The following is a 12,097-nucleotide window of genomic DNA, read 5'->3' as shown; positions in this document are numbered from 1 at the left end:
TTCTGACCTGACCTGAGAAAAGGAAATTGAAGATTAAGATATCAATCAGACAATGATGACACAACCTGGGAAGAGCTGTTAAAGAAGAAAATTAATTTCTAATAGTATACAGTACATAACATAACGCCAATAAGGTGCTCTCTCTCTCTCTCTCTCTCTCTCTCTCTCTCTCTCTCTTAAAGTCAAGTCAAAGTCAAAAGCTTGCTTTATTGGCATGACAGATGTTACCATTTGTATTGCCAAAGCTTGGATACAGACTTTGGGTACAAGTTAGAAAATAACTACAGAAATAAATAAATAGAAACAAATGCACATACATTCAACAATACAGTCAAAAAGAAACACTAGTAATGGATTGAAATGTATCAGTCAGGATTTAGGCCCCATCATAGCACAGAGACAGCGCTGGTTAAAGTGGTAAATGACCTACTACTGGCCTCTGATCAGGGTTGTGTCTCCTTGCTTGTGTTGCTTGACCTTAGTGCAGCTTGTGATATCATTACTCATACTATTCTCCTTGAGAGACTAGAAAATGTTGTAGGCATTAAGGGAACGGCCCTCTCCTGGCTCAGGTCTTATTTGACTGATCGTTATCAGTATGTAGATGTAAATGGTGACTTCTCTACGCAAACTAAAGTAAAGTTTGGTGTTACGCAAGGTTCTGTTTGAGGCCCACTGCTCTTTTCTCTATATATGCTACCTCTGGGCAAAATTATTCATAAACATGGTATTAGTTTCCACTGTTATGCCACACAGTTGTATGTCATCAGCCAGATGACAGACACCAGCTTAATAAAGCTGAGGAATGTGTAAAGGACATTAGACACTGGATGCTTCTTAACTTCCTTTTATTTAATTCTGACAAGACAGAAGTAGAAGTAGAAGTAGAACCTGACAGAAGTCAGGTTCACCTTCGGGTTGCAAGTCTGATTCTCTATCCATTAGGCCACGACTGCCCCCTTATCCACACTGCATTGGCTCCCAATCAAATTTTGTATTATTTTCAATTATAAAATACTGCTATTGACCCTTAAAGCACTGAATGGTCTCGCGATTCAGTACCTGAATGAACTTTTAGTCTTTTACGATTCACCACGCCTACTTCGATCAAAAGGTGCAGGCTCTTTGTTGGTACCTAGAATAGTGAAGGCTGCAGCAGGGGGTAGAGCTTTCTCTTACAAAGCCCCACAGTTATGGAACAGCCTTCCATTTAGTTTTCGGGGCTCAGACACAGTCTCAGTGTTTAAGTCTAGGCTGAAAACATATTTGTTTAGTCAATCCTTTTGTGAATAGTTTTTTCTTAGGTAAAGGAGCAGATCTGGAGGGTTCACAGGCATAGAGTGTTGTAGTGAACTGGGATGTTTGGATGCTGTCGCCCCCCCACTCTCACACGTTCACTCAGGTTTGTTGATGGTGCAGTGGCTGGTCGCTTTATGTCCCAGGATGCCCTCATGTCTGTGTTACCTTCTGGCTCTCCCTTTTAGTTATGCTGTCACAGCTAGTCCTGCTGGAGTCCCTGCTTTCACTCTGCAGGCAAAGTACATTGTCCTTAAACATTACAGGACAAAAGCTCACCTAACAATCTCTCTCTCTCTCTCTCTCCCTCTCTCTCTCTCTCAAGTAGCTACACATGCTACTCCTGAGATATCAGTGATCCTGACCCCTTCTGCTCTCCAGACCTGCCTGATCCATCCTGATGCCCTACTTCTGGTTGGATTTCTCATCACTTGGAAACCACTCACTGCTGCTGAGGATGGCACATACACAGCCTAAAGTTACATGAGATTACTGTGGATGGTACCACTTAGAAACCATGAAGATGGCTCTTGACTTCAGTTGCTTTGATAGCTTTAGGACTGCAATTCCCAGGAACAGTATTGCACTCAAGCCTCCATCAGTGAAGAGTTGATAACTTCAACAAAATTGACTTCATGTGTAAACTATAATGAAGGGAATGATTTATAATCGCACTATCCGGTGTCACCCAGATGAGGATGAGTTCCCTTCTGAGTCTGGTTCCTCTCAAGGTTTCTTTCTCATATCATCTCAGGGAGTTTTTCCTCACCACCGTCACCTCTGACTTGCTCATTAGGGATAAATTTAAAATTTATATTCTGAAATTATAAATTTCTGTAAAGCTGCTTTGTGACAATGTCCATTGTTAAAAGCGCTATACAAATAAATCGAACTGAATTGTAATGAGACTCATTAGAGTGTGTGTGTGTGTGTGTAGCAAGTCAAAGTCTCTCTCTTTTTACTAAGAGATTTTTTTGTAACAGACGAGGATAGTGAGAGTTGCCTAATTTTTTTCCTCTTAGTATTCTACCATCCCAAACAAACACATTTAAACACATTTCCATTGATGGCAGCTGTATACTGCCCCCTAGTGGCTCTAGGCTGAAAAATCCTTCTCTCCCTGTATATCCTCTGTCCTTTTATTTCGCTTTTACAGCATAAATATAAATACATCTCAACATTTAAAATAAATACGTAACAACAAAGCATAATATCTGTCTAAGTTATCGAGCTAAACCATACAAACAATGTATAAAATAGTTATTTTTGTACTCATGTCATGTGTTATTTCTTTAAATGCAGTATTAGGAGGTAAAAGCTCTCGCGCAGCAGAGTGGCGCAGCGGAAGCGTGCTGGGCCCATAACCCAGAGGTCGATGGATCGAAACCATCCTCTGCTAAGTATTTTTTTTTTTTAAATTAATTATTTTTTTTTAACGAACGTACTTCAAATGTAATAATTACATGGTAAAATGATCACTGACGACAAATCAATTATAAAAGCAATTACTGTAACATAGTAAAGTATCTAAACATGGCCTCATCCAGCACTCAGTGCACTTTAGTCTACAATTCAATTCACTTTAATTCTGTGTTGAATTGAATTCTACAGAGTTGAAGACTGGAGCTCTAGGCTGAACCCAGTCAGAATTAATGCGAGAGAATTGAATAATAATATTTTTATTGACGCTGTATGGAAGATATAACTTGACATTACAATATCAATAACAGCAAAGTCAGTCATGCTTTATCCTGTAGAAGCGTTATAAATATAAATATAAATAATAAAAAATATATATGTAACTCCAAAGAACTCAATTTACAAGCAGCCAATCAGAGCGGAGCTTTGGTTCTGACGCTAAAAACCGCTCCTGTGCGATGACGTCATCTCCAGGCGACACCGGTTACCACATTGCTGATGAGGACCAGCTAGGTTAATGCCGATGTTGAACTTAACAAAACTGACACTTTGTGAAGTGTTATTGGTTTTATGTAAAATTAGTAAACATTGAGATGTACTTATACTTTAATATTTAATGTTTAATATTGATTTCCTGCCGTTCTTTTGATGACAACAAGCCAAAATTAAGTGAGTTGGTCTAACCGGAGTCGCTGCCTGTTCGATCTGCAGAAATATTTCACCACTAGAAGTCTTTAATCTCGACCTCCGGAATGAAGTGTCATTACGAGGTGCTGGGTGTGAAGAGGGACGCAGGAGACGATGAGCTGAAGAAGGCCTACCGCAAATTAGCTCTCAAATGGCATCCAGGTGGGTCAGAGTGCTGCTGTGTGTCTTCATGTGTGTCCTCATGTGTGTCCTCATGTGTCTTCATGTGTGTCTTCATGTGTGTCCTCATGTGTGTTCTCATGTGTGTCCTCATGTGTGTCTTCATGTGTGTCTTCATGTGTGTCCTCATGTGTGTTCTCATGTGTGTCCTCATGTGTGTTCTCATGTGTGTCCTCATGTGTGTCTTCATGTGTGTCTTCATGTGTGTCCTCATGTGTGTCCTCATGTGTGTCCTCATGTGTGTCCTCATGTGTGTCCTCATGTGTGTTCTCATGTGTGTCTTCATGTGTGTCCTCATGTGTGTTCTCATGTGTCTTCATGTGTGTCCTCATGTGTGTCCTCATGTGTGTTCTCATGTGTGTCTTCATGTGTGTCCTCATGTGTGTCCTCATGTGTGTCTTCATGTGTGTCCTCATGTGTGTCTTCATGTGTGTTACTGCTCTCATTCTTATCCACTCTTCATCTCCTTCATGTTCTATAGTAACAGCTCATTCACAGGGACTTGTGGTCACTACACACTTCACACACACTACACTACACTACCTGTGGTCACTACACATAAACAGGTAAAAAAAAACAAACCCAAAAACGTATGATTGTTGATATTGTGAATTTGTCTGTAAGGAGATGTTTATTTAACGTTTATGGAAGGAGTCTCCAGTGTCAGCGCTTTGTAACAGTCAGAGGTAAAGCTGTAAATTCTTCAGACATCTTCAGGACAGTTTTTTGTCTTATTAACTTTGAGAGAGAGAAGAAAGGGAGGCTGGCGAAGGAACGACTGTTTATAGCTGCTGTAACTTTAATTAGGACAGGGAATAGGGACATTCCACAACATTAACTGTAACTATAAATGGGTAAAAAACTATGACATGTTGTTTCATTACCACCTTGTGTCACTCAGTATTTTACTATAACAGTAAGACACACAGTGTTTATTACTTCCTTATGTTACACTGAAAAGGGGAATGAAAACTTTTGAACTGAGATCATTTTATTTATTTTTTTCACTGTTAATATCGTGACATACACCATTTGATCATTTTTGTTCCTTGTTAAAATGAAGGAACATTTGTGAAAACTAACACACACAAATTTCCCTTTTCATTTTGTTCTAAGGGTGTACAGACTTTTGCACTTGCTCATGTTGTAAGAGGTCATGGCGTGCTTGTATGAGAGTGATGACATGAATTGCTGATTTCAGATAAGAACCTGGAGAACGCAGAGGAGGCAGCGGAGCAGTTTAAACTGATCCAGGCAGCGTATGATGTTCTCAGTGACCCACAGGAAAGAGCCTGGTGAGCGCCGCTTTAATACCATGCTTCATAACACACATTACGATACGAACACGTAATAATGTGCTGGTGCACGTCAGGAGTGGGGAAAAAGATCAGACGAGAGATTGTTGGGACTGAAATTGTAAAACTGGTGCTAGAGTTGGTGCTGACCTTTTCAGCAGTTTTTTTTTGACAAAGCATAAATAAATAAAATGGAAATTTGATTCTGGAACGCAAGTTTAATTTTATTTCCACCTTACACTTTTTAGATTGTGTATAATTTCAGAAATCTGTTTTTTTTAATGTTACGAACCCTAAATCCAGTAGTTCACCTTAAACATGTAATAAACGTTTAATATAGTGTTAATTATAGTGTATATAGTTATAGTGTAAATCCCTCAGTGCTCCTTTAATGTAATACAAACCCAGAATCCCATAGTGCACCATTAAGACTAGAATAAACTAGAAAATCCTGTAGGACACCTTTAATGAACTAGAATCTCAAAAGCCCAAAGCAGACCTGAAAACAGACCACACACAAAAAAGAGAAGCTACAATTCATTTAAATAAGTTTTCCACTGAAAGCTCTAACTGCAGAACGACCCAATCTTGTCTCTTATAACACAAACTAACGTCTCGTATCTAGAGTTTGCTGCTGAACATGAAAGCAGTGTGTAATTTCTTTCCTAACGGACAACAATCATGATCAGCTCTTTCCTCTTTCTGTTTATAGGTACGATAACCACCGGGAGGCGCTGTTGAAGGGCGGAGTCAGCGGAGAGTACCAGGATGACAGCATCGATCTCCTGCAGTACTTCACTGTAACCTGCTACTCGGGTTATGGAGATGACGAGCAGGTGAGTGAGCCAATCAGAGAGCCGAGGTAATGAGGAAAACCCTGCAAGGATGTTAAAAAACTTTGCAGTACCACTATCAGCCACTAGGGGTCAGCAAACGCAAACAATTATCCTGCAACTGGTCTTCAGTCAGTGTCGAGACAGAACCGAAAGTTGTTTGTTTTAATTAAAAAATAGTTTTTACTCTACTTTTGTTAATTTCTTCTTGTAAAAGTACACAAATCAATAGCTTGATATAAAACAATACATTCATGTCTTTTTGTTCAACTTTTCCCATTTTTTTTTCTCTTTTTAATTTGTGTCCAAGTCAAATATCTCATTATTGAATTTCACTTAGCCAATAAAACCCTGTTCCGATGTCCTGGTTTCTCCTTCTCCCCTGCAGGGCTTCTACACGGTGTACAGGAACCTGTTCGAGTCCATCGCGGAGGAGGAACTGGAGCACAGTAAAGAGGAGGATGACGAGTGTGATTATTTCCCCACATTCGGAGACTCTCAGAGTGACTACGATACGGTAACCAATTTCACTAAGCGACACATTTTGTCGCCCTTTTTTATGGAGTGATATTTATTATCATTTAAATTAGTCTAATTGTGACATTGCCATTTTTTAGTGTTCATGTTCAAAACAATTTTCACCCTCATACACCTCATGCAGTTGCTCTGTGGCTGTTCATATAAAAGGTAGTATATATAAATATATACAGCACACTATAGTTATGCTACATACATGAATGTCGCATTACTACACACGTATCCTACGTATACATGTATTTACGGTAATTACATTAGTGTGTATATATTAGGAGAAAGCTTCTTTTACTTTAATTTGAATCTTAAAACCCCACCTACAGACTCCCTACTTCTTTATTTTAATGCTGCTCATTGAAATCATGTTGCTTGAGGAGTTGTCATGGCGACAGCAGCACTGCTATCACTCTGGTTAATAAAAATGAAAAATTTCTAAGTATCGATTGGTGTACTTTTATGAAGTCAGTGTTCAAGACACGCTGATTCATACAAATACGTTACTTGTAAATACTTATTAAAAACCATAAACACTAAACTTATGTAATACATAAACAACTGCACCTTTAATCTAATACTTATTGAAAACCATAACCACACCTTTAATGTAGTACGTAAACAACTGCACCTTTAATCTAATACTTACTGAAAAACATAACCACACCTTTAATGTAGTACATAAACAACTGCACCTTTAATCTAATACTTACTAAAAACCATAAACACACCTTTAATGTAATACATAAACAATTGCACCTTTAATCTAATACTTACTGAAAAACATAACCACACCTTTAATGTAGTACATAAACAACTGCACCTTTAATCTAATACTTATTTAAAAACCATAAACACACCTTTAATGTAATGAAAAGCTAAAAGTTCATAGTGCACCTTTAATGTGATCCAAATCCAAACTCACTTATTGCATCTTTAAAGTAATACAAATAATAACCTACAGTGTGTTTATTTGAGCAAACTAGCATCACGTTCATGAAAGCAGTTGATTTGTTTTGATTAAATAATGAAGTAAAAATACAGAATTATTTTTAATAAGTTTTATCGGTGCAGGTGGTGCACTTGTTCTACGGCTGCTGGCAGAGTTTCTGCACCCGGAAAAACTTTGCGTGGAAGGAGGAGTACGACACTCGGCAGGCCTCGAACCGCTGGGAGAAGAGAGCCATGGAGAAAGAGAACAAAAAGACGCGTGAAAAGGCGAGGAAGGAACGCAGCGAGCTTGTGCGCCAACTAGTGGCCTTCGTTCGGAAACGAGATAAACGAGTGCAGGCTCACAGGAAGCTGGTGGAGGAGCAGAATGCGGAAAAAGCCAGGAAGGTGGAGGAGCTGAGGAGGAAGCAGAAACTGGAGCAGGCTAAGTGAGTGTCTCTGTCGTTACCCTAAAACAGAGCAGTCTAGTGCTCTTTAAGCACACTTATCTCTCCATCCCTCCATCTCTCCATCCCTCCATCCCTCCATCTCTCAGGCTAGCGGAGGAATATAAGGAGCAGAAATGGTCTGCGATGGCTGGACTGGAGCAGGAGCTGCAGCAGATGGAGCTTCAGTACGGACGAGAGTTTGGAGACACAGAGGAAGAGCTCGAGGAGGACAGAGCGGAGACAGGTACACGCTGGAGCTGGCCAAACACTGTTCGATATTTATAACGTTATACACGAAATAACAAACTCGGACAGTTTACAGGCCTGGAATCATGTAGTGCAGCTTTAACACGCTTTAACACATTAACTCCTGTAACACATTTTAATGTTGTAAAACTTTATACTGTAATAAGCTTAATAATACCCTGTAATAAACTAAATATAAACGCTAAACACCACAGTGCACCTTTAATGATACAACCCGTAAAATCCCATAGTGCTCCTTTAATATTATAAATACCTAAAATCCCATAGTGCACCTTTAATATTATAAATACCTAAAATCCCATAGTGCACCTTTAATATTATAAATACCTAAAATCCCATAGTGCACCTTTAATATTATAAATACCTAAAATCCCATAGTGCACCTTTAATATTATAAATACCTAAAATCCCATAGTGCACCTTTAATGATACAACCCGTAAAATCCCATAGTGCACCTTTAATGATACAACCCGTAAAATCCCATAGTGCACCTTTAATATTATATTTACCTAGAACTGCATAGTGAAACTTTAATATGACATGAACTTAAATCACACAGTGCACCTTTAATGATACAACCCATGAAATCCCATAGTGCACCTTTAATATTTTATATATATCTAGACTTGCATGGTGAAACTTTAATATGACACGAACCTAAATCACACAGTGCCCCTTTAATGATACACTGCATAAAATCCCATAGTGCACCTTTAATACAGTGATCTCATATACAAGTCCCATAATGCATCTTTAGTGTAATATATAAATCCACATTTTCATAATGTACAAATTTTATTTTATTAAGGGGAAACATGTTTGGGTGCGAGTGTGTGATGAATAAATAGCTTTTGGTGATTTTCTTTTTCTTTACGTCTCTGTACCAGATGCTGTGGATGGCTCTGAAGAGATGGACGACATTTACGATGATCTTTACTGTCCTGCCTGTGACAAATCCTTCAAAACTGACAAAGCGTTAGTAACTATCCCAACACGCACACACACACACGCGCACACACACACACACACACACACACACACATATAGACAAAAATGCAACGGTAACTCTTGTTATATTTCTTAGGGTTCTCATTCATGTGGAAATTGTTTTTTTTTCTCTTGACTCAGGATGAAGAACCACGAGAAGTCCAAAAAGCACAGAGAGATGGTGGCTCTGCTCCGGCAGCAGCTCCAGGAGGAGGAAGAGTCACTGAGTCTAAACTCGGCAGAGAGAGACGGCGAGGAAGAGGAGGATGAAGAGCAGGAAGATGAAGATGAGGAGAGGGAGGATGCACCCAGACAGAAGTGCGTCACAGATCATAGCTTTAATAATCCCTGTGTTCTGTTTCCTCCTGAATTAACTGTGTTGTGTCTGATTGTCCAGGGCATCAATATTTAAAATGACATAAACCTAAAATCACATACTGCACCTTTAATGTTATATAAACTTAAAATCACATAGTGCACCTTTAATATAACATAAATCTAAAATCATATACTGCACCTTTAATGTTATATAAACTTAAAATCACATAGTGCACCTTTAATATAACATAAACCTAAAATCACATACTGCACCTTTAATGTTATATAAACTTAAAATCACATAGTGCACCTTTAATATAACATAAACCTAAAATCACATACTGCACCTTTAATGGGACATAAACCTAAAATCGCATAGTGCACCTTTAATATAACATAAACCTAAAATCATATACTGCACCTTTAATATGACCAAAACCTAAAATCACATAGTGCACCTTTAATATGAACCTAAAAATCACATAATGCTCCTTTAATATAACATAAAATAAATCTAAATCCCTATAGTTTACAAAATTAATGAATCAAGACCACTTTTATTTTGTGACATTTCCCGACTTTATTAAATTTAGCAGTGTTTATGTTTAAGATTAATTTAACACAAAAAAAATATCTGCAGGTTGTCAAAGAAACAGAAGAAGAAGAAGCGACAGCAGAAAAACATGAATGTAAGTATTTTTCTACGCCTCAGGATCTTAGTGAGAATCAGATTTGAGCGAACTGTTGTACAAATATTTATAAAAACTCAAACCTCACATTTTAATTTTGACGGCTGTTGATTAACGTAGAAACATCCACACACCGATTTTTTCCCCCACAGAACTTTCCAGAAGAACCAGCAGCTGAGAGTCCAGCTCCAGACTCCACAGATGACATCATCACTCCTCCTAACCAATCAGGAGATAAAGAGGAAGACCCGGCCGGCTCCGAGGAGGCTGCGGAGGAGGTGAAGAAAGACGGACCTGAACTCAGTAAAAGGTGTGTGACGCTGAATGAATCGTTTAAAAACATTTTGGATCCAGCGTTTATTTTCCTGATTTGTTTTATACGTCGGTCCAAATCTGTAGTTTGCGTCTCATGGCTCGGTTTATAGAAAACACTGCAACCCAAAACACACACCTTGTTTGAATCACTTCCTGCGAATGAGTCGATTCAGTGTGGAATCACTTTCTGACCGGAGTGAACCTGGAAAGCGGACCGAGACCGCATCGCTCAGATGCTCTCGGACCCGAGTGTGTTCTCGTCTGAGTAAAGAGCCGCAGCGAGGAGGAGAACACACCGTGGTCCGATCACGTGGAATAAACACTGCAGACACTGCGAAAGAATCCTGATTTTAACTCCTGAACTGATTTTTTTTCAGCTCTGGAAAGACGAAAGGCAAAAAAGCTGGAAAAGACTCCAAAAAGAGCAACAGAGCCCATGGAGGTGGAGACGTCAACCAAGAGGTAGGGGTGTGTGTGTGTGTGTGTGTGTGTGTGTGTGTGTGTGTGTGTGTGTGTGTGCACGCTGCAGTACTATTTATACGGTAAATTCCGACATTTCTCAACTTTGTCCCTCTCTCTCTCTCTCTCTCTCTCTCTCTCCCTCCTCCTCTCTGTGTCTCTCCCTCTCTCTCTTCTCCTTCCTCCCTCCCTTTCTTTCCTTTTCTCATCTCTCTCTCTCTCCCTCTCTCTGTCTCTCTCCCCCTTCCTCCCTCCCTTTGTTTCCTTTTCTCATCTCTCTCTCTTTCTCTTTTTCTTTCTCCTCCTCTGTCTCTCTTGTTCTGTCTCTGTTTCTCGGTCTCCTTCTCTCTCCCATCCTTTTCTCATCTGTCTCTCTCTCTCTCTCTCCCTCTGTCTCCCCCTCTCCCTCTCCCTCTCTCTCTCTCTCTCTCTCTCTCTCTCAGCAGAAGGAGGGGAACCTGCGCTGTGTGATCTGCCATTTTGAATTCACCACCAGAAACAAACTGTTTGATCACCTGAAGACGACGGGTCACGCCGCAGCGCTGCCGTCCAACGCCGCCATGAACACCAAGAGCAAGAAGGAGAAGAGGAAGAACAGATGACCAGAGCATCATCATCGCCATTAATATTATTATTACTATCATTAAGACTGAAGCAGCTTCTCAGTGGAAAGAGTTTTATGGAGAATCCATCAGCCAGGACATGTGTGTGTGTGTGTGTGTGTGTGTGTGTGTGTGTACCTTCTACTCCAGCATGCTCAGCCTACAAGCTGTTTTTCAGGACTTGCCAGATTTATGCAGATAAAGAACAGCACACAGGACTGTAACTCGAGCGCATGCTTCACAGCGCACACATTTTCTCTCCGTGAGAGAAAGTAGAAGTTAAAAATAGAAAAAGAGAAAAAATCATTTTTGTTGCTACTGTTCATAAATATGTGATTATAAAATGAGATCGTGAGTGAATCCATTAATGCCTGTGTTTAAAAAGTACCCAACAATAACAATAACGTTGCTATGGTAACAAAATGAAAATCTGTTTTTGCGTTAATGTGGTCGTTTGATGAAACCAAATCTCCAGTTTGAAACAGGCTCAAATTTAAGTCGGTGTTTCAGGATGAGACGAGAAAACATAATGTTAAAAATCGATCTGATCTCTTTTCCACACTCATTAAAAGTGTCCTTAGGTCAAAAATGTCAGCGCTTCTGGGTTTTTATTCTTCACTGAGAGGCGTCGAAAACGTCTGAATAGACAAACATTGATGTGTAACGTGAATAATTCTTTTTTTTAACAGAAGCTATGAGACCATGAATCATTTATACAGACGGATACAATTGTTCTGAATGCAGACGTACAATTAGGGCTGAAAACATACAAAAACACATCATATTTGTGTGATATATGATGTGTATCACAATATTTAATTTTGCTCACAAACTTCCAGCAA

At 39.4% G+C, this 12,097-nt stretch overlaps 1 protein-coding gene and 1 non-coding gene across 4 annotated transcripts; both read left to right on the top strand.

Annotated features, from left to right (window-relative positions):
- Positions 1-2,623: 2,623 nt before the first annotated feature.
- On the top strand, positions 2,624-2,695 carry trnam-cau (transfer RNA methionine (anticodon CAU)). Its single transcript has one exon. It is a non-coding gene; the product is annotated as a tRNA-Met (tRNA).
- A 434-nt stretch (positions 2,696-3,129) lies between these two features.
- Positions 3,130-11,846, top strand: dnajc21 (DnaJ heat shock protein family (Hsp40) member C21). Of its 3 annotated transcripts, XM_026928722.3 has the most exons (13): positions 3,130-3,228; positions 3,427-3,564; positions 4,784-4,877; positions 5,590-5,713; positions 6,099-6,227; positions 7,313-7,617; positions 7,725-7,861; positions 8,773-8,860; positions 9,014-9,190; positions 9,831-9,879; positions 10,032-10,189; positions 10,572-10,656; positions 11,097-11,846. In XM_026928722.3, the coding sequence occupies exons 2-13, from the start codon at positions 3,468-3,470 to the stop codon at positions 11,253-11,255; spliced, it is 1,602 nt and encodes a 533-aa protein (XP_026784523.2). In that variant the 5' UTR covers positions 3,130-3,228; positions 3,427-3,467; the 3' UTR covers positions 11,256-11,846. The 3 variants fall into 3 exon arrangements, with proteins under 3 accessions (XP_026784523.2, XP_026784524.2, XP_053096406.1); XM_026928723.3 differs by having other exon boundaries at positions 3,180-3,564; positions 11,100-11,846; XM_053240431.1 differs by having other exon boundaries at positions 3,180-3,564.
- The last annotated feature ends 251 nt before the right edge of the window (positions 11,847-12,097 follow it).

The sequence above is a fragment of the Pangasianodon hypophthalmus genome, chromosome 15 (genome assembly GCF_027358585.1).
Source record: "Pangasianodon hypophthalmus isolate fPanHyp1 chromosome 15, fPanHyp1.pri, whole genome shotgun sequence".
Taxonomy (NCBI): Eukaryota; Metazoa; Chordata; class Actinopteri; order Siluriformes; family Pangasiidae; genus Pangasianodon; species Pangasianodon hypophthalmus.
Note: the sequence above shows the minus strand (reverse complement) of the source record. Positions and strands in the feature narration are given on the sequence as shown.

Coding starts and splice junctions, on each gene's coding strand:
- dnajc21 (XM_026928722.3), top strand. CDS start 3,468: ATGAAGTGTCATTACGAGGTGCTGGGTGTGAAGAGGGACGCAGGAGAC. Junction 4,878..5,589: donor GACCCACAGGAAAGAGCCTG/GTGAGCGCCGCT, acceptor TTCTGTTTATAG/GTACGATAACCACCGGGAGG. Junction 10,657..11,096: donor GTGGAGACGTCAACCAAGAG/GTAGGGGTGTGT, acceptor TCTCTCTCTCAG/CAGAAGGAGGGGAACCTGCG.